We start from the raw sequence: 22,198 nt of genomic DNA on the forward strand, positions 1-22,198 counted from the left end.
AGCCAAAATTCACAAAGGAAATAAAATGCTTAAATTTTGGATTTATATCTCTATTCTTCAATGCCACTTGAAGTTCTGTTAACATATTTTTATCTTCAAGAGTCAAGCAGCTTTCCAAGTGCTCTTAGAGCTTCATGTCTACGAAATCAAGCCGATAGAAAGGCCCTGCCAGAGGCAAGGTCACAGATCTGGTGTGTCACCCAATGTTTAGAATGTAATAGGGAATGTCCTGGTTAGTTGTGGCCCTTGTGCAGGGAATCACCGGTGGGACTCCTCACCGCCAGCAGCTGCAGAACAGTTGTTGCCTCCTTCTTCTGCTTTGAGAAATGGGCTCAGAAATAGCGATTTCTGCAACTGCTTTTGAAGCTCAGGTGCTGCCTACATCCTCGCTCGTTACATCCCTCATACGATCTGCTCTTCTCCCTGCTGTGCTGGCCTCCTTTGGCTTGGTGATGCCCAGTAGCCCCGAGGGCATCCAGAGCTCCCCTTTCCTCCTCCTGTGCCCCCAGGGCAGTGAGAGCCTGAGGGAGGCCATGGGAAGCGCCACGAGTGGCTTGTTGACGGCGGTGGGGAAAATCCCTACTGCAATGCTCGCGCTTCTCTTCCTTGCCTCTCATGCACATGTTTGTCAAAATGCTGTTTTTCAAGTCTGTTTTACGAGATTTGTTGTTTGCCTGTCAATATTAATGTGCTGGTTATTTAAACTTTATTGAGGCAAACATTTTGAGCTGCGTACCCTTGGTGCATATTAGATTAACTAGAGATTGACACCTGTGAACGGCTAGAATATAGTACCCATGCTTCAGTCTCATTAAAACTAATGAATTAAGTTTGTGAACCTATATACCTAATGTCTTTATTTTCAGTCACTCCTGCCTTGATTCTGTATGCATAATAATTAGTTTTCAGAATTTGCAACGTACCTCCCCAGGCCATTTTCTGGCTATTTATGCAATTAGTTTAATGAACTTCACTGAGGAGTTGCTATGTGATTAACAGTCATTACCTTCTCGGATTGCCAATTTTACAAATTACCTGGAGATTTCACGTTCCGCAATTAAGCTTTTTCCTTATTCGCTGCCATCAAGCCCCAAACGTTTTTGTGGCGCACTCGCCCGGCCGAGGGACAGCAGAGGCGTGCGGGCCGGGCTGCTGCTCCGAAGGCGATCCGCGCTCATCCCCCGGCCCTGACGGCCCTTCCCGGGACGAGTGATGTCCGCGGAGCCGTTCACCGGTTTGCTCGGGGCTGTTACCAGCGCTTCGCTCTTTCGCGTAACTGGGGGAAACGGCTTAATAGCGGGGGGACACACACACGCTGCATCTCCATCTGTACCGAGTTCTTGGCGCGCCCGCGCTCCGCAGGTTTCCCGGCTGCGGGACCCGCACCCGCCGCCCTCCCGCCGGGAGGCGGGTACCTAACTGTCCCGGTTCCCCCCCGCGGGGGTCGGGCTGGAAACGAGCGTTCCCGAGGGTCGGAAGGGGGCGGGGGGAGCCGGCGGGGCTCGGCGCTGGCACCGCGGTGGGGCGGCGCGGGCGAGCCCGCCGCCCGGGCCCGGCCTCCGCCGCTCGGCGGTAACCGCCCGCCGCCGGACTGCGGCGGGAGCGCGGTTTGCCGCCTCCCACGCCCGCCCCCCCGCCCCGTTCCCCCGGCGGAGCGAACCACTGCGGCTCGACGAGGAGGTGAGGCACCTGTCACCCGCCGGCGGCGGCGGCGGGCGGCCCCGCGGCGGGTGGCGGCGGCGGCCGTTCGGGGCGCGTCCGGCGGCGGGGGCGCGGCGGCAGCGGCGCGGCGGTGGGGCGGGCGGCGGGCGGGAGCGCGGCTGCGGCGGGGCGCGGCGGCTCTCCTCCCCCGCGCTGCCGCCGCGGGTGTGCGCGCGGAGCCGTGTCGGTGCCCCGGCCGCCGCCGCCGTTGCCTGCAATGGCGTTGAGGCGCCGCGGCGGTTGCCGCCTCCTGTCAGGCGGGCAGCGGCCGTTCTCCGGAGAGGCGCCGAGCCGCCGCGGGCCGGCGGAGGAGCGGCGGCAGCAGCGCTGAGGCGGGAGGCTGGGGGAGCCCGGCCGCGGCGCTCCGGCGGGGTAAGGCGGCGTGGGCGCTCGGCGGGAGAGGCGCCGGGCTCGGCGGGGGAGCAGCCCTGTCACCGGGCTTTTGTTTCCCAGGGCTCGGCCGCGCCGGGGCGGCCGCCCGGGCTCTGCCCCGCCGCAAGGTGCTGCTGCCCGGGGCTCCGCGCCTCCAGCCCGCCGGCGCGGAGCCCGAGGAGGAGCCGCCGGCGGGGCTCTGGCGCTGTCCCCCCGGGTTAAGTTTATCGCCTTGAGCGGGAGCAGCCGCTGCCGTGTGGCCTCTTCAATCGCCCGTGGCCATCGGCGTCCCCCGCTCGGGCAGCGGGAGCGGGGTGCGCGGAGACGGGCGCGCCTCTCCCGCCGCCGCGGCGGCGGGGGGTTCCCGGTTCTCCGTCTCGGTAACGAGCGGCCGCGGGTCACAGCACCCGAAATGAGGCGTCTCCGTCAGGGCGGGAGCGGCCGCGCGGCGGGGCGAGGGCCGGGCAGGAGGAAGGGAGAGGGGTTTGGCTCTCGGCGCTGCCCGTCGCGGGGCGGCGGAGGCCGGGGGCGGCCGCCGAGGCTGGGGGGCTCCGGCACGGCGGCCCCTGCGAGCCCCCCGGGCCGGGGGGTGGGAGAGGATCCAGCCCCGTCTCCGTTCCTGCAGCCCCCCCGGGGCACCTCCAGGCTCTTGCAGGTGCTAAAGCCGCTGGCCGTGGCGAGGGGCAACTTTCTCTCACTGGGTTTCACTTTCTTTGCCGTGTCAGCTGAGGATGTTAACTTTGGGTGCAGCTTGTCTTATTCCCTCGAGCTGCCGTGTAATTTTGCCTTTCTATAAGCATATGATGTTTGATGGTATTTCTACCATTATGTTTCTATGAGAGAGCAAGGGTTGCTTTGCAATGCCTCAGGGAAGCAGAACCATCATGTTTGCATGAATTACTTTATAGTTAGATGTAAGTAACTCAGAGGTGTGTTTTTTTTTTTATTATATTTTTTTTTAGAAAAATTCCATAACACAAAAGTAGTGTTATTTTTCTTGTCACATTGCCTTCCCTTTGCATGCGTGTTTGTGACATGATACATTGTGAATGGTAAGATGTGACGATCCATTCTTTCGCTATAGAATGGTATTACATGTTGCAAATTAGGCAACAATCGATTTGAAAAAGTTTGTAATGACAAGTTTTCATGTGTCTGTGCAGTGGTAATATAATGAACGGTAAATGGAAATTGTGGCTTAGATTTAAAGAAGTACAAGTACCTGTCATGATTCAGAAACCCCTCCTTTCTATTGCAGGTTAAATCAGCTGTTGTTCTTGAGAGTCCTTGGTTGCGCTGCTTTGTCAGAATTGACCTCATGTGTTTAGATATTTGCCTCCAGATCTTCTGTGGAGTGTGGCCCTGCTGAAGGGCAGTGCCCCCTGAGACAAACACTCCTCGAGCAGAATCTCAGCTGTGGCAGACGACTGAGAGCAGCACCACAGAAACTATGTAAGCTAGTTCTGCGCTCCTGGAGTAAACATGATGAAAACGGAGTCTTCAGGGGAAAGATCAACCCTCCGAAGTGCCTCTCCTCACAGGAATGCTTACAGAACTGAGTTCCAGGCGCTGAAAAGCACCTTTGACAAACCGAAATCAGATGGAGACCAAAAAACGAAAGAGGAAGGAGAGGCCTCGCAGAGCAGGGGAAGGAAATATGGCTCAAATGTCAATAGGATTAAGAACTTATTTATGCAGATGGGCATGGAGCCCACTGAAAGTGCTGGAGTTACCCTTAAAACCAGGGGGAAGGGTGGTCCTCCATCACCTCAAAGACGAATTAGGCCCAAAGAATTTGTAGAAAAAGCAGATGGTTCGATTGTAAAATTGGAATCATCTGTCTCGGAAAGGATTAGTAGATTTGATACTATCCATGATGGTCCCTCCTATTCCAAGTTCACTGAAACTCGGAAGATGTTTGAGCGAAATGCTCATGAAATGGGACATTCCAATCGCTATTCCCCAAAGAAAGAGAAAGTCGTTTCCAATGAGCTTCCAGATGAATGGTGCAGCTCTAAGTCTCACAGAGGCAGCACTGATTCCTTGGACAGTCTTAGCCCAAGGACAGAGACCGTCTCTCCAACTGTGAGTCAGCTCAGCGCAGTTTTTGAAAACACTGACTCGCACAATGTAATCGTTGTAGAAAAGTCGGAGAACAATGAAGAGTACTCTGTAACTGGTCACTATCCACTAAACCTCTCGTCTCCCGTTGCAAGTATCTCCTCCCCAGTGGCAAACCTTGAGGGTTTCAGCCCTTTGAAAGATACCAGCACGTGGTCTCCGCCAGCCAAACAGAGTTCAGGCGTGCCGTCTGCTGAGACCTCTCAGCAGAACAGCATGCCTTCAGCCCTGAGGCAGAAGACGTCCACGGGCACTTCGGCAGGTTCAAGAACGACTGAAGAAATAAAGAAGAGTAGAGAGGCAAGTGCTGATTGTGTTGAGAGCTCTGCAGCGAGTCAACAGGATTCGGTCAACGTGCTCGACAGCGAAAGATCTGTGGACAGCTGCGCTAGGAGTAAGTCAAAAACAGAGACAGAACTTTTGTTGCAACAAAAGGAACGGTCGGAGTATACAGAGGGTATCTTTGATAGACCCGAAGCTGCAGAATTACCAAGAAATGTAGCTTCAGGTGGCGATTTTGCCACAGATGCTGTTTCAGATGCTACTGAGTCCCGTTATGATGAGGCAAGTGAAAAAGAAGCGCATGAAGATGTGAATAATTTTCAGAGTTCCCACGTGTACATGCACTCTGACTACAATGTGTATCGGGTACGATCGAGATATAATTCTGACTGGGGAGAGACAGGTACAGAACAGGATGATCAGGATGACAGTGATGAAAATAACTGTTATGAACCTGATATGGAATATTCTGAAATTAATGGATTGCCAGATGAAGATGAAATCCCAGCCAACAGAAAAATACAGTTTAGCCGTGCTCCAATTAAGGTAAAGTTTCTATATTCTTTTTCTGCGGTTTGGTTAGTTTTCAAGTGCAACTTTATTTGAAGTAGATTTTGATAGCTGATCTCGGCTCTGGAAAGATTGCAGAGGATCTTTCGATACACATTTTTATTACAGTCAGCCAGCGAGCATAATCTTAAATGAATTAAGGAAGCTGAGCTCTGATGAGCGTGTGTCATTTCCTAGACTACTTGATGGCTGACTAAGCTCGCAGAAATTGAGAATGACAGCTGGGTTTGTGAAGTTTGAGAATTTTAACATGGATGTTTTGACTTACATGATTGAACTGTAATCGCGTGGTGAAATGTAGAAGTGGGTATTTGGTGGCCTTTGTGCTGCTGCTTTTTTTCATTTGAAATCACAGCTTCTTTAGATCGGATGGCTTTTCTTCTGCTCTCATCAGATGTTTTTTAAAGTTCCTGTATTTAAACACTGTGACGTGAAGTACAATGTGATTCTGTCTCAGTAGTAGAGGACTGTTAATACTCTGCATCTGAATTAGTATCATCTTTTCTAGTAGCATCTTCACTTTTTAGTAACTTTATTATAAACATTAATATATGTATATCTAGTATGTCTCAGAGCTACAGAAAGGCCAAAGTCAGTTGACTGAAATACATAATGAAGGGTGCGTTTCTTGCAGAGATTTTTTTGGTTTGTTTTTAAGTACTTTGAAATTACAGCTAAGAATGGCGTATCAAGTATTTTCAGTTCTGGAAGGAATAACTAGTCATGGGTTATGGGTGGTTTTTTGTACCAGCTTTTTACTGCTGAGTCTCAGAGTTAAAGTATATTACTTCTGGGTTGCTTTTCATGCACGTGGTCTCAAATGGACAATTCAAAACTGTAGTAATTTTTTTCCAGAAATGGCTCTTGAAAGAGCCATATATGGTGGAGTACTTGAAACCTAAACATTTTTAAATTAACAGTCTGTAATTGTCTGTATTTTCATTGTGTGAGTTAAGTACTGAAAATTATTAAATCAACAAACAGGAGCTTCACTGTCAGACTTAAAGTAATGTGATTTGCAAAATCTGCGGTTTTGTGTTTTACACCACCCGTGCTTTAAGGTGGGGTAAGATTTGTATAAGAACATTTAATCTGAATGAAGCAACCAGGTTTTCACATCTGTTTCTGCAGGGGTGGAAGGAGGGGAACGGCCTTGCGTTCTTCATGCTTCTAAAAGACCATTTTTTACAGTGAAACAAAAGATTCTGAGCCAAGATAATGGATTTTTTGTTTTGTTTTGTTAGTATTTTATTCAGGCTTGCATCATGAACCAAAAATTCTAACAATGTTTGTGCTCCCTCTAGATTATTCCCATAATTAAACTAGCTGGTTTTCTTTAATTGTTTTGGAGATGAAGTAAAGAAAACTTTTATTCCAAAGGATTATGAAAGTTGTCCCCCTCCGCTGCCTTCCCCCTCAGGCTGTACTAACAGACAAGGTGATGTCCTCATCTGAAACATCTACCAATGATGTGCAGAGGTTTGTTTTACCATATTTATTACGGTTGCAACAGATAAGGATTCCAAAAGTGATTACACTGATTTTATTCTTGAGATGGTTGGATTTTCTGCTGTTTCTGTTATGAAAGAGCTAACAGTGACACTATTACTTTAGTATATTGCTGTCGTCTGTCTGAATCATGCTGTCATGGGCTGTAAGAGTATTTAGTTATAAAATTTTTCTTTTCTTCTCAAGATTTTCATGCCATGTTCATTTCAGATTACTATTACCAAATAATAATGACAGTCCATCAGGAAAATACTCTAAAAGTCATTTGTGTAAATAATAAAAGAGTACATTTGTCATGGTTTTCAGCATAAAGCACTCTTAACAAGCTCAGCCAAAGTAGAAGAATTGTTGCTTTAATTATTTTAGCATCTTCATTGTAGATAGGAAGAAAACAGAATAAAAGCTGCGCTGAGACAGAGGAGAGTAGGAGAGATTGGGAAGTCTGTGAGATGCCCATGTGGTTGCTTTTTGTCCTGGGTGCCTTCAGTGCACGCAATCTGTTAGTCGTGTGGGAAGCAGAAGCGCGACCATGTGGAAGGCTTGCACCAAGGGGAAGAAGTACAGGGAAAGTTGTGGAAAATTAAAAGCTGCTTCTCGAGCCTTCCTGCCTTTTCTCCGCAGCACTCCGTAATTCCCTCGTCAGTGTCAAGCAGCGTAAGCCCAGGCGGGCTGCCAGCAGCATCAGGTCACTGCGCGGCCACGGTGCCGCGGGCAGGGACCCTGGAAGGGACCCGGGAGGGGCAGCTGGAGAATCCCCTGGTGGGTCCTCAGATGCTTGTGAGTCTCTGGGCTCCTGCACTGCCTCTCTGCCAGTTCGTCACGCTGCTGGGAGGTGGTCAGCCAGCTCTGGAGAGTGGTTTCTGCCCAGTAGGTGGGTGGCAATGAGCAGTGAGAGGGCAAGGGGGACTTGTCTTCTGTCCCCTCGCACGGTGCTAGCGGATGAATGTACCCCATCACTCACTTCACCCGCCTGTTACGTGGGGATGATGCTTGCTAGCTGAATAGACAGCAGCTGTTTGAGAATTGTTCTGTTCTAGGCAATTTTGTGTGTTTGTGGGCATAACTGGTTTCACTTATACTTTCCTAATGTCTTCTCATGCATCATCCTGAGAGGAAAATAAAAAGCAACGTAGGAATATTTTTCTGAACTGTTGAAAACTGATTCGTCTTTATTAAAATGAAGCAATTTGTACTTAACTACTCTGCTAGACAGTGGTGTGACAAATCCAACCCAAACTCTAGATCTTTAGGGCTGATTTCACAGTATTGTACCTCTACTCTCCTCCTACAGGTGAGCTCTGAAACAATTAACAAAATTGGCATTTGAATGCGTAATCTGTGAAATGGGTAGGTAGTTATTGCCACAAAGTTGTTACATGAAGGTCTCAATAGGTTTGGATGAACATCTTTGAACTGTTTTTCCAAGGGATTTTTCAGGTAGATGTGTAAGAAGTGGGAAGGGTGCTGAGACGGAAGAGCAAAGACATTTCAGTTACCACCAAGGGGAATCCTTTCTGTCACTTTAGGGAAAACGCTGTGGACTATGAGAAGTATTAAGCATAGGCAGAAGGATGAATAAATAAAATCTTACTCATCAAACTGATGAAGACTGTATTCTGCTCATCTCCCAAGCAGGAAAAAAAGCCAGTTATTGAGAAACTCGCTATAAAGAGAAGGATTCAAGTCAGCGGATGCAGGAAATTCTGCTCTGTTACGGTCTGTAATTTCTCTATCACAAATCCCATGCTCCATGGGCCATTTACTCTGCTCTAGGATTATGGGGTATGTTTGCTGATCTCATCTCTGTTGAAAGTCCCTTTAGGAGTAGGTGGCTGCCCAGGGGCCATTGCAGGCTTGGAGAGTTTCTAGGTATTTGGAGTGCGGCATCACGGATGTGAGCAGTTGTGCATGTCTGTGGGAGCTTAAGTCAGCTTGGTGCCGTTCAATAAAAAAATAGCCTAAAAAGGCCCAAGTGCTGGGAGTGGGCATGAGTGTGTTGCTGAACAAGGGATGTGCATGTTGATAGAGCTGCTGATACAAGTGTTTATACAGCGATATAGAGGCCTTCATCAGCACTGGCCTGTTCTTGTGTTGAGATATTGTGTTTCTGTTCAGGGATGGTACTGAAACTCTCCAAGGCAAGTGTAAGAGGTGCAAAAGTTAAGTGAATACGATGAGGAAAAAAAATACCCTGCTTTTAGCCAGGGATACATTTCTACACAAAAAGGAGAAGCTCTGCGATTTACTGGGCTTTGGTTGAGTTTTGCAGGGTTTCATGAGGGTTGGGTTATGTACCGCTTCTCAAACATTGCGGGCTCATTGGACAAGGTTTGCCAGTAGTGCAAAATTCAGTACCTCATGGCTTTCCACACCCTAACAAATAGAAATGTATTGATATCCCAAATCATAGTCCCTTTTGATCCATGCTTCCTCCATCCTGGATGGAATTAGAATGGAAGAGTAATGTTTACCTCTTCTCCTCTCTCCAAGTCCAGACTATCTGGTTTCTTGGTAGCTGATGGCTGCATCTTCAGTTAGTGCCCTATTTCTGGCACCAGCTACACGTTAAACCATTTAAAGCTGTTAACAGCAATTGGTATCTCCTGCTGAGCCTCCTTTTGCCACTTTCTGCTCTGCTGACTTGGCCCTACCTGGTGAAGGGGTTGGAGAGGGCTGGCTAGGATGTGACCAGACTGTATGGCAGACAGCAGGTAACTTGTGGTGCAGTGAGGGGCTTTAGCCCCAGCTGCAGTTTTCAGGGTTCCATAAAGCTTCCGTGGGGTGCCATGGTGGTGAAGGGGACCTCTCTGAGTTTTAGGGTAGGTGGGAGAGAGGGTAACAGGAATGGAAGAGATAGAGCAAATGGCTCTTCCATGCTTCAGCTAATTCCATATGAAGGGATTATGATCACTAGTGCCCCTGCCTCGTATGTTCTTCCTCTCTTTTGTCGTGCAGCATGACTCAGCCTTATACCCTACAGCATTTCAGTTTCCCAGATCGTGTTTTGTTCAAGTGGTCTTCAGGAATCGGAATTCGTGCTTCCCTCTCTCTGTGCATTTGAAAAGGTTTTACAAGAAGTGCTGTGACTAGTTTAGTGTAAAATATAAACAACATTTGTAATTAACAGCTGTTTTGAAATGTCTTATGAACTATATGGTGATTTTTCTTATTAAAAATCAATTCAAGGAGCAAGGCTTTCTTTTAGTTATTCCTCGTTTCTCTCCCTAAAATGTATTCCGAAATGTAAATAGTAGCAAAGAAAGAATGGGAAACAGTCTGACCCTGTAATTACTTTGAAAATTTTTACTCTCTAAAATATTACTATTCTTTGGTAAGCATCAAAATGAAGCATGTTGGAAACATTTCAAAGTTTTAGTGTTGAAAAAGAGAGTATTTCTTTGCCTGATTCAATATTTAGTATGGTATTTACCTGTTGTTAAAATGTTGAACTATTTTGGATCATAGAAGTCATAAGTGAAGGTTCCCCATCCACAAGCACTGTACAGTCCCTGGCTCCAAACTTGGCAGTGCTTCTATCTGTGTTTTACTTAAGTTAATACGGAGTTGGATTTAGATGACACCCAGGTCTCACTTCCAGCCTCAGTGAGCCCATGATTCTATAAATAAAGTCATCCTAGCGGGTGTTAGGACACTTGTTGAAGGCAGATGTGGAAGACAGGACTTGCAGAGACATCCTGAGGGTAAATTAGATCTAAAATGTTAAAGAATCTGAGAAGTTAATCCACTTTTTAATGGGTTAATTAAGAAACCTTACAGATAAATAAAAATGTGTAGCTTCCTTCTGAAATACACAGAAAGTGTATTTTCCTTTCCTTAAGTTTAGTTCTTCACCCTTGCTCCTGTGCCCATGCTTTATTTCCAACGTCAGGAGTAAATGGTAGTTTTGGCTAAAGCATGAAACTGGATATTAAGCAGGCTTAGGCTTTGTCTCCTGTAATGTTGAAGAAATCACTGAACCTTTATGCCGGTATTTGAATTCTGTAAAATGGGCAGCAAGTTGGCTATTAAATCCATTAATCTCGACATGTGAAGTAGTTTGAGATACTGAGCTGTTGCTTGGGTAACTTGAAACGTGTGTGTTCTGCTACTTAAAATGACATACTTTTTTCGGGTATTGTGAAGTACAGGAAATTCTGCAGACTTTTATTAGTAATGATAAAAATAATAATTACTTTTATTAGTAATAAAATGTGTTGTACTGCAAGGATTGTCATGCTCACTTTGATTATTTGTAAAAGTTAACAATGTAAAACCAAGTTCTCTCATCTGGTGGTAGGATACGTAGAGCGTTTGTGGGACCCGATCTTTTATTCAGTTACATGGGTTATGAAAGATCATGTTGTGAAAGGCAGAACCTTTTATATTTGTCCTGGAAAGGAACGAGGAGAAAATATTAAGGATTCAAAGACTGGATAGTCTTAGATAAAGAACAACTGTGAAGGGATAAAGCATTCCAGAACAAGTTGCTATTTTGGTTATTAAAAGGTGAGTCTGTTCTACATGATTATCTCGTACATGAAGTGTATTACTGAGTTGGAATTGTATACTTCCACTGGATGTCTTTCACAAACAGTGATTTCAGATGCAAAAGAGTTTTCTTGCATTAAGAATGCATGGAATTACTGGAATATAGTAGATGGAATAAAGTTATTTGCCTGCCACAATATGCTGTGGAGACTTTAACTCTTGTATAGGTCATAATTTCACTACTAATTCTAGGGGCCAGTTATTCCTGGATGCAATGTTCACATACAGTTATTGAGCTAAAAAGAAATAATGTTGCTTTAAACTGGGTTTTGTAGGCATTGAGGACATTGTGGAAGAGCTGTTTGTAGAAACCAAGTTTGGATTGAATAATTGGCATCAGAGGTTTATGTGGTTTAGATTGAAAGGAGTTTCCAATTAAAGGTTTTGAATTTCAAAAATGCAGACCAAGAAACTGTAGGGAAATGGTTTGAAGTAAGTTGAACCAAAGGGCTAAGGGAGCTGACGGTAGGGTTCTTGGAACCTCTTTGATTCAGAATGAGAAAAAGTGTGTAGGATTTGCATCCCGAGAAAAAGCGGAATACACAAGTGGAATAATTGCAGACCTAATCAGAAGAAAAGCCAGCCAAAGAGAACATCCAAGAGCTTGGAAGGAGTGGCAAAAGTGGTTGTTTAAAAAATGAAGACTGTCATAGAGTTCAGAAGTCTTAAAGTGCGAATAAGATTTTGCCAGAAGTCAAGCTGAGTTTGACCTTGTAAAAGAAAATAATCCAAGTAGTAAAAAGCTATTTATCCATTAAAAATGAAATAGGAAAGGAAGTTGGGTGTTAAGCAGTGAGCATGAGGTTACGAGTAGAGCTATCACCCCCGGTTTATATTAATATCTTGCATTCTTTTTTGGTGCAGTTGGTCATGTCAAACATGGAATTGGTACTAAGAGGGAAATAAACGTATACAGGTGGAAGCTCTTAGAGTGGAACTTCTTATAGTGAAATGAAGATGAAACCTAGAAGTTCTTAGTGCTCAAATTTGTAGGGGGCTGGGTGAAAGAAGTATTTTAGAAAGTCTTGTAGCCAATGTTTCAAAACAAACAGAACACTATCAAAATAGAGATGGTATTTAACTGCAGAAGAGCACATGCAGTAGCTATTTTTCAGAAAGTAGAGAAGAGGTGGTTCTGGCAGCTTGAAAATTATTATTCTCTTTATTATTTTTTTCCCTATAGCAAAGCAATAGAAAAAAAACTTTAAAAAGAATCAAAGGCAGGGAGGCAAATGGAAAAGTGGAATACATGCAAATGGATTTATGAGAGGTAGCATACGTCAGGCTAAATTAGCCACTGCCTTTGATAAGATACAAGACCTTGTTAAAAATTTCAGTAGTTCTGTCTGGGAAAGTTGGAGCACGCTAATGGCACTTGCTTTTGACGGAAAGTGGGGAAGCCTTATCATTGCATGGGATTAGAGTAAAACGCGGGTGACTGGGAGGACTTGAGTAGTGGGGATGGATTTACGAGCTAAGAAGTTTCACGGTAAACTAGTGATTCATTTGTGGGGGATGACAGCTAAGGAGAAAGCCGCACTGTGACTCGCTGGCACAGAATGACAGCAGTAACCCACGGTGCGATGCAGCTGTGAGGAAGGGAAATGGCATTCTAGATACATGAAGCAAAATATTTTGGTAGCGGTAGGGAATTGTGAGTGTCATTTTATAACTCACTAAGGAGACTTCATCTAGAATGTGCCTGGTGGATTCTGCTTAAGGCAAGTGAGTTTGCAGGGAAAGCTGCAGCAACTTGCTGCTCTTAATCTGTCTTTTTCTTGGTTAATTCTATCATAAAACAGGGAACTTAAGAAATTTATCTTGCTCAGCGAGGGATGACAAAGCCTGAAAAAGAGCATAATTGCATCTCTGTTATATTCATAAAGAAAAAGCACCTGAAGGCTAAGGGACAGCGTTCCACTTTTAAGGTGGAATTGAGCGTTTTCCAACTAAGATTAAAGAATTGTAATAGCAGGCAATGACACAGGCAATTTCCTTCTCTTTTCCCATGTTCCTAATAGACTACTGTATTGTCTAACGGTGTCTATTATTTCTGTTAAGAGTTGGAATTTCCTTCAGCGCTGTTGAACTTGCAGGCCACAAATAATCTATTAAAAAAAAAAAAAGTACCTGATGTTCCTGTAGTTAAATGGTACAAAGCGATAGCTGTTATTCAGTGGTGTCCTTTTTTATGTAGAAGGTATTCTAGTGAGAGCAGAAGCTAATTTTACTCACTAGAATTGATTCAAGAGACCTGTCAGATCACTCAGATATTTCCATATGATAAAGTCAGTGGAAGGCGTAAATGCAGAATTTATCTCTGAGACCCGTTTGCCTTGTGTTATTACACATGCAGCTGCACTTCTTAGTCTATGCACATCTGTAACTTTTTATGTTCCTCTCTGCAGTTTCCATCTGCCTCAGTATTCAGAGAGTAATCTCAAGGGCACAAGATGCTGGTTCACATTGAAAGGATATCTTTTAAGATTCAGACTATGCTGCATGTAGACCTGGTGCCTTTTATTTGATAAAATACCTGGATTTCAAATTTACTATTCACGTTCTTTGTTGAAAAGCAATAAGCTCTAGAGGCTTTTAAAAGTCACACTATCAATATCCTGTCTAATTCATCTAGATCATGGCTTTTATGATAAAAAAAAATCCTAAAGTTTTATCCAGCTTCTAATCATCTTTACATCTTTATAAGCTTGCAGTCATCTTTAAGATGGACTCTGACATATTTAGATTCTGTAGATTCTGACATATTTAAATATTTACCTGCTAGCTCTGCTTTCTTAGAAGCCCAAAGATACCTGTTCATTAATGTCAACTTGGGTGATTGTCCACTAGATTTTATTGTGTGTGGACTGCTTGAACAGAATACTCAGAATATTCTAACAGTGTCTTTTTTCACAAGGGCGAACCAGAGAGAACTCATGAATCTAGAGATTTAAAGCACTCTTGCAAAAGCTGGTAATTTAGAAGTGTGGCAAAGTGCACTAATGCAAATGAGAATGTTTCAGTATGGTGTCTGGGAGCATGAGAGTACCAGACCATGCAGCTCTCTATTCCTCTGTGCTCAGCCTTTTTCTCTGAAGCAGTTGCTCAGTTTTCTCCCCTCTATTAATCTGGCACATTGACTGAAAACTGCTGCCTTGATGTTTTGCACACTTCTTTCATGTTGATATTTAAGGTGGGAGGAGGGAAATACCATTAAACAAAGGGTTTTTTTTTCTTTTTCCCCTTCTCTCTGCGTGGCCAGTAAAGCAGTTTCCAACCTTAACAGCTGTAGATCCAAAATAACTGCTAAGACTTACTGTGGCTTACTACAAATGCATGACACAGTCATTATCAGTAAGCCTCGACCATGAAAAAGTGGAAGTTATGCTTGACCAACCTCATGACCTCCTACAATGAAATGACTGGCATGATAGCTAAGGGGGGAGCAACGGGTCTTGTCTATATTCACTTCAGTAAGGCTTTTGACATAACATCCTCATAGAGAAGCTGAAGAAGTAGAGGCTGGATGAGCAGTTAGTGAGGTGGATTGAAAACTGTCTGAACAGAGAAGTGGGCAGACAGGAACCTCATGAAGTTCAGCAGGGAGAAGTGCAAAGTCCTGCAGCTGGGGAGGAAAAGCCCCAGGCACCAGTACGTGCTGGGGGCCACCCAGCTGGAAGGCAGCTTTGCAGAAGAGGATTTGGGGTCGTGGTGGACACCAAGCTGAACATGAGACAGCAATGTGCTCTTGTAGGAAGGAAGGCTAATGGTATCCTGGGATGTGTTAGGAGGGGTGTTGCCAGGCCAGTCAAGGCAGGTGATCCTTCCCCTCTGGTCAGCACTGGTGAGGCCACACCTGGAGTACTGGTTCCTGTTCTGGGCTCCCTGGTACAAGAGACTGGAGAGAGTCCAGTGAAGGCCCATCAGGATGAAGAAGGGTCTGGAGCATCTCTCCTGTGAGGAAAGGATGAGGGAGCTGGGACTGTTTAGTCTAGAAAAGAAGGCTCTGGGGGAATCTTATTATCTCACTAATATATAAATATTATATATATATAATAATAATATATAAATACCTGAAGGGTATTTATATATATATATAATATATATAATAAAATAAATATATATATATTTATATTATATATAAATATATATATATATAAATAATATATATATATATATATAAAATAAATATATATAATAAAATAAATATATAAATACCTGAAGGGAGGGTGCAAAGAAGATGGAGCCAGGCTCTTTTCATTGGTGTCCAGTGATGGGACCAGAGGCAATGGGCACAAGCTGAAACACAGGAGGTTCCCTCTGAACATCAGGAAACACTTTTTCCCTCTGAGGGTGACTGAACACTGGAACAGGTTGCCTGGATAGGTTTTGGGGACTCCATCCTTGGAGATACTCAAAAGCTGTCTGGATGTGGTCCTGGGCAACTGGCCAGGGTGGCCCTGCTTGAGCAGGGCGGTTGGACCAGATGACCAGTCATCTATGGTTCTGTGGCTTCATTTAAATCAGAAGAAAAATATTTTCCTGATGGTGGACTTTGGCAAAGGAAGCAGCTAAATTGCATCCAAGATGAATTATCTTAATTTTATTATTTATAAAATATACTAAGTGATCTCATATTACTTACCAAATTATAAGAATGCATGGTTTTGCAAATCCAGAGGTGATACAGAAGCTCCAATAGGTTTTCCCTGACTGTTATAGTTAACTTTGTTTAAATATATATGAATATTTTAACAAGAGCTCATTGAATACAGCTTGAATTGTTACCTATAATTAAAGTGGAGTGGGGCCAAATAAATATTTCTGGGATGTAGAGGCTTTTTAATGCATTTTTCTTCCCCTAAAATACATAAGCATTTAGGTAGGGAAGTCCTGGTTGTTTATGAGTTGTCATGAAGCTTTATCCCTTCTTTTTCAACCACTATAACTTAGATTTAATTGTTAATTAAAATCTGAGTATTTAATATTGTACAATAAGGCAGACGTTGCTTCATTGTAGAACACAGTCATGATACTGAATTTTCTTGGACTTTAAACAATTATGAGGTATCTGGAAGATGCAGCACTTTGCCACTTCGCAAGAAAAGCACAGGGAAGAACTGCGGATCTGTTGACTTGATGGTACCTTTGCTATTTGGGAACAGTTTGTCACCTTAGTTGGTGATACAAGCAGGATGACTTTCTCATGCTTATGTACATCTATTACCCCTAGCAGATAGTTATGTTTAGTTTAAGGATTGATAGTAGCCTTTTAATGTTTCCTGTTAATGAGAACCTAGACCTACCACTGTCAATCAAATAACTATCTAAGAAAGGATTTTAATGTGGGAGGGTTTGTACATATTTTGTTATATTATAATATGAGCAGATTTACCTTTTTAAATGTTTCCTGTTAATGAGAACTTAGACCTACCACTATCGATCAAAGTAACTATCTAAGAAAGGATTTTAAAGGGGGGCTTTTCTACATATTTTGTTGTATTATAGTATGAGCAGATTGACCTATCTTTGTAAGTAGCATTTAGCAATGCCAAAAGATTTTGAGGAAATGTTTAGTAATGGGGAAATACTTATAATTAAGAGGAGAAATTACAAACAGCCTGTACAAAAATAAAACTGTTGAGGGGCAGTGTTAATTTGCAGCAGAGGCAAAGCCCACTAAGTATTTTGCACATCGCAGTAGCCGAAGCCTGTATTGCTGCTGTTGTCCTGCAGATGGGTGAGCCCTGGTTAGAATGGGAGTGTGAGCTGAATACTCAAAAGCTCTGGTCAAACTGGCAAATAATTCCACACTGTGCAGTACACCTTCAGTGCAATCTCAAAATTATTCACTTCATAAAATGTACTGAGCTGCTAATGTTGTCTAGTTGATCTAAGAAGTCCTTCCAGTAATGATGGAGAGAGGCACTTTGCTGATTTTGTAAAGCTCAAGAACACCCAGAAGAGAGACCAGTGTGCATTGCTGAAGATGACGAACAGCAATTTATAAAACATGAGAGAGATTAGTGGGAAGTTTTCTGAGTAGCACTTTGAGTAAATGGATTAAAAACAGAAAGACAGTGCGTAGCATAAAGTAAATTGTTCTTCAGTCTTTTGGCTTAAAAGTAAATCTGTTAAAACAGTCCTCCTGTGCCCATATATAACTTCTATTTATTTTTTTTTTCCTTGTCCAGAGGCTTGCTTGTTGTCTCTAAGCCCTTGAGAACCCCTGTAGTTAATCCATGCCATTAAGAACCACACACTTCTAAGCTTGGAGAAAGCTGGATTTAGCTTCCAGCGATGAGAACCATGGGGTCTCGGCCGGGGGGTGGCGGAGTGGAGGAGGAGGTCTCCTTACCCAGCCGGTGGAGGTCTTCTCCTTCCCCAGGTAGGCGATGGAGCCCCGCGAGCAGCCAGCACCCTGCCCTGCCTAGGTCCTGCCCCAGCTTCCCAAAGCCAACGCAGCTGGTACACGGTCGCACTGCACTGGCAGCACTTTGGATTCGAAGAAGCCATAGGGCAGGTTTGTGGCCTTTTTCTAAGAGCTCACTGCCTCCCACCGCATCAGTGGTCCCGCAGCACAGCGTTATCGAAATGTGCAACCGAACCCTTTCTTCACCATTTTGCCTCGATTGACTTCCTGATATTGTCTGAGCATTCTTGGCTGCCTTTTTTTAAAATGTAGTTTCTGGTTGTCATCTTTTTTTTTTTTTTTTTTTTTTTTGTCCCCCCTGTATTGATTCTGGACACTTGCCAGGCTGCAGTTAGTTTTGTTGATGGCCTAGGACATAATTTCCTTTTCTTATCTTCAGCGTTCTTGTTTTCTAGGGCTACATACTTGACATTTTGCATTACATTATAAAATAGCAAAAAACCCCAACCACACAGAAGCTTCTTTTTAAACTGTCAGTTTATGAATTTTTGTCATTGTTTTGTGTAGGGCATGTTCAACAATCAAGACTAATGGATTTACTGTAGTGCTTTTTTTTTTTTTTTTCTTAAACTGAGTTTATTTGCTTACGGTGTTATCTGTGGTTGTTTTATTTTGCTTATTGTATTTTCTTATTTGCAACAAGTAAATAATGTTTCAAATGTATAGCTTCATATCCGTAGAGGCTCTGTAAATGCTCTTCATCCTCTGGTTGTTCTTGTTGTCTGCACAGATCTTTCTGATCTCACACTTTGCTTTTACTAACTTGCAGCTTTATTCTGTGAGACAATAAAATCTAGATGTGCCATATGTTCCAGTGTGGTTCTCCTGACACCTGACAGGAGAGGAAACGTTTTCTCTGGGCTGTGTTGCATGGAGTATCCGCTTCACCTGGCCGACTTATAGGTGGATCTGCCACTACTCCTTTTTAGAGTATACACTTGTGCACCTAGAAAAGTAAGAATTAAAAATCCGAACTTATTTGTGCATGCAGATACTTGACTAATGAAATCGTGTGGTGGTAATTCATCAAAAGGCTTTGAAAGAGAAATTTTTGGCTTAAAAACTCTGTGATTTATTCTTTGACGATAAACATAATGCTCCCAGGGCTGTGGGGGTTGCTTTAGCGGCAAGAATTTTTGCAGTGCAAGGTAAACCTGCCAGGAGCAAGTAGCAAAAATGTCTGTTAAGGATAAGCGTAGCATGACGTCTGTCTGGTATAAGGTATTTCTTGTTCTCTTTTAAACAAAAGTGGTACTATAGTCATGAAATACTAGATCAAATTCTTTGTCTTTTATTTGCACTGGAATTCCAAGATAGAACATCACTTGGTCACTTGTTGAATAATAGTTGTTTTTTAATGACTGGCTTGGATTACTTTACTCTGAAAACAAAGGTCAAAATTTTATCTTTTGTCTCACTGTCTGAAAAAAATGCCAGCAGCAGAGGAAAAGGAGGACTACCCCTCATCTTCCTTCTAGACCTCAGATTTAAGTTTCTAAAGTGGAAAAAAATGCAATTGTAGAATAAATTACATTTACAATATCTTACTTTGAATCAGCTGCTTCTACTAACATCCATATCCATGTATTTGGTGCAGACATCAGTGTTACCATCAGAAATAAGATCTTTTTGGGACTCCCTGACGTTTTCTAGCCCTTTGTCATGCTGCCATCATGAACTTGGTCAGTAAATTAGCTTAGTAGTACTGATAGCAGATTTCCAGGAGTTACACTGCTGGCTCCGATCCAGTTCACTGAGCTTGCATTCGAGAGTTTCTGATGGCACACGATGGGATATGAAACTGAACTATACTGTAGTATACTATGCAAACTATACTGTACAAGATTGGCCGATGACAGTGCTGGAAACCATCGTGACACCACCACTGAGTCACCTGTCCTCTTCTGCACCATTTAGTTACCACATAAGGAATAGGAAATAAGGTATCAGAACGCTCTGATAACAGAGGTGGCAGTGACCTGAAGAAGCGCACAGTTACTCGTTTTTCTGTTCTTACTCCGCATTTGGCAGCGATGCAGAGAGTGGGCATCGGGAGAGCTGCAGAACTGACAGGCAGCGCTTCCTTTTCTCATGGGCATGTGGCAGCAAGTCAACTCAAGAGGAGCAAATGTGAATGGCGAAGTTTGAAATGTACAAAGCTTGAGAGCGGTGTAATACAGCAAAATAAGGGGGCACTTAAAAAGCTTGTCAAATTGAGATGACTTAGGGGAGTTTTTCTTAAAGATGGAAGGATAATTACGACCATTAAAAGCTGAGGGGGGAACCGCTGCATGAATTGCCAGTGCACTTGCCACCCCTGCTACAAGCCTAGCGGTGAGATTGTAGGGTATTTTTTAGCTAAGGTGAAAACATCCACATCATGGAATAGAGGATTTTCAACTATTTGGGGTTTTTTTCTGGTGTTATCAAAGCACTGTGGAAGTTTAATGTGGACACGTCTGCAGAACCGCTTCAGTGACTTAGCAGCATTTTACAGTCTCACCTTACTGATGCGCTGGTCTGCACTACAGAGGCACTTCTTAATTTCACATCATGGTTAAGGAAAAAATGTACAGCTTTGTCCCCAGTCTGCTTTGAGAGAAAGATTCAACAGTGCTGTGGTTTAATCCAGCAGGCTGCTAAATACCACACAGCTGTTCACTTATTTCCCCCGCACAGTGGGATGGGGGGGAGAGAATCTTGAAAGAAAAGGTAAAACTCCTGGCTTGAGATAAAGACAGTTTAGGAAGTAAAAGGAAGGAGTAATAATAATAATAATATATATACAAAACAAATGACGCACAATGGAATTGCTCACCACCCACTTAATCTATGGCCAGCCAGTCCCCAGGCAGCGGTTGCTCCCTGGACAACTCCCCCCAGTTTTTATGCTGGGCATGATGTCACATGGGATGGAATAGCCCTTTGGACACTTTGGGTCAGCTGTCCTGGCTGTGCCCCCTCCCAGCTTCTTGTGCACCTCCAGCCTCCTCACTGGCAGGGCAGGAGAAGCTGAGAAGTCCTTGACATAGTATAAGCACTGCTTAGCAACAACTGAAACATCATTTGTTATCAATATTATTATTATAATGTGCGCTTGCAGCCGAGAAGGCCAACTGTATCCTGGGCTGCATCAAAAGTAGCGTGACCAGCAGGTCAAGGGAGCTCATTCTCCCCCTCTACTCCGCTCTCATGAGACCCCACTTATAGTACTGTGTCCAGCTCTGGAGCCCTCAGCACAGGAAAGATGTGGGCTTGTTGGAGCAGGTCCAGAGGAGGCCACAAAGATGATCAGAGGGCTGGAGCACCTCTCCTATGAAGACAGGCTGAGAGGGTTGGGGTTGTTCAGCCTGGGGAAGAGAAGGCTTTGGGGAGACCTTATAGCAGCCTTCCAGTGTCTGAAGAGGGCCTATAAGAAAATTGGAGAGGGGCTTTTTACAAAGGCATGTAGTAATAGGACGAGGGGTAATGGCTTCGAGCTGGAAGAAGGAAGATTTAGATTAGATATTAGGAAGAAATTTTTCCCTATGAGGGTGGTGAGGCACTGGAACAGGTTGCCCAAAGAAGTTGTGGATGCCCCATCCCTGGGAGTGTTCAAGGCCAGGCTGGATGGGGCTTTGAGCAGCCTGGTCTAGTGGGAGGTGTCCCTGCCCATGGCAGGGGGTTGGAACGAGGTGATCTTTAAGCTCTCTTTCAACCTAAATCATTCTATGATTTTTATACTGAGTCCAAATCACAGCAGTATGCCACCTACTAGGAAGAAAATTAACTCTACCCCAGCTGAAACCAGGACAAACAGCTCATCAGCTAGAAGAGAGTAAACCAAAAAAAGGAAGCTATAGCAAATTATCTGTGATGAAAAAACAAAATCTGAGAATTGTGGGGAGTACTGGCCTTTACTCTTTGCTCTTACTGTTTTCCCAAAACAGGCCTGGGAATTCCAGCTTGTTCTGCAAGGTGTCTAAAACGGTGTGCTGACCATGTAGTCTGCTGTCCAGTTACACTAAGTACTGGTGGGATGGTTCCTTTGTCCAATTATAAGAATCGTGTCTGAAAATGCCTACTTGAGGTACGTCTTGTAACAAAACCATGAACCGATGCTTTGCAGGAAACAGTTTCAATATCTGGTAGAATTCAAAGAAATACAAAGCTACTTTGATAAGAAAGCAAATGACTTAAAGTTCCCAACTTTCAGTATTTTTGACGTATAAATAAAAAAAATCTTGCAGCTTTGGATGACAGTTTATAACAAATGGTATCAGCTTCATGAAAGAGAGTGTAGTGCCTTCAGTTGAAAGCAGTTGTTGAGATTAATTACTAGTCAGTAAGTCTTCTTTGTGTGATCACATCTCTATAAGCTGATCAAAGAGATGCTCAGAAAACCTTTGCTACTGCTTAACAGGGTTTCTTAATTACTGATCTTGGAGCGTATGTACATCATCTCATGAAGGCTGGCAGCTTTTTCAGGTGTGTTGCAAATCTATAACCAAATTTTATAAAAAACTTGGGCTTGTCCATCCAGTTAATAAAAGAGCTTGGAGAAAGGATAACCTGTTTTGGAACACGTGCCTAGGAAAGGGACTCAGACCTCCCTTCATCATTTTCTAGGAGAGCACCTACCTAAACATTAAGCTGTAGGTTACATTGTGTGTTCTTGCACTC

General features: G+C 43.9%; 1 protein-coding gene across 8 annotated transcripts in view; it reads left to right on the forward strand.

Annotated features, from left to right (window-relative positions):
* The first annotated feature begins 1,488 nt into the window (after positions 1–1,488).
* Positions 1,489–22,198, forward strand: part of PPP1R9A (protein phosphatase 1 regulatory subunit 9A) — a 146,166-nt gene continuing 125,456 nt past the window's right edge. For 6 of the 8 annotated variants that reach the window (XM_074574698.1, XM_074574701.1, XM_074574703.1 and 3 more), the window contains exons 1-2: positions 1,808–2,073; positions 3,332–5,022. In XM_074574698.1, the coding sequence (XP_074430799.1) occupies positions 3,556–5,022 (1,467 nt within the window). In that variant the 5' untranslated portion in view covers positions 1,808–2,073; positions 3,332–3,555. Of the gene's footprint in view, positions 1,681–1,807; positions 2,074–3,331; positions 5,023–22,198 lie in introns of those variants that run through there. The other 2 variants (XM_074574699.1, XM_074574704.1) reach the window with 1 other exon arrangement.

Source organism: Larus michahellis, chromosome 2, assembly GCF_964199755.1.
Source record: "Larus michahellis chromosome 2, bLarMic1.1, whole genome shotgun sequence".
Lineage (NCBI taxonomy): Eukaryota > Metazoa > Chordata > Aves > Charadriiformes > Laridae > Larus > Larus michahellis.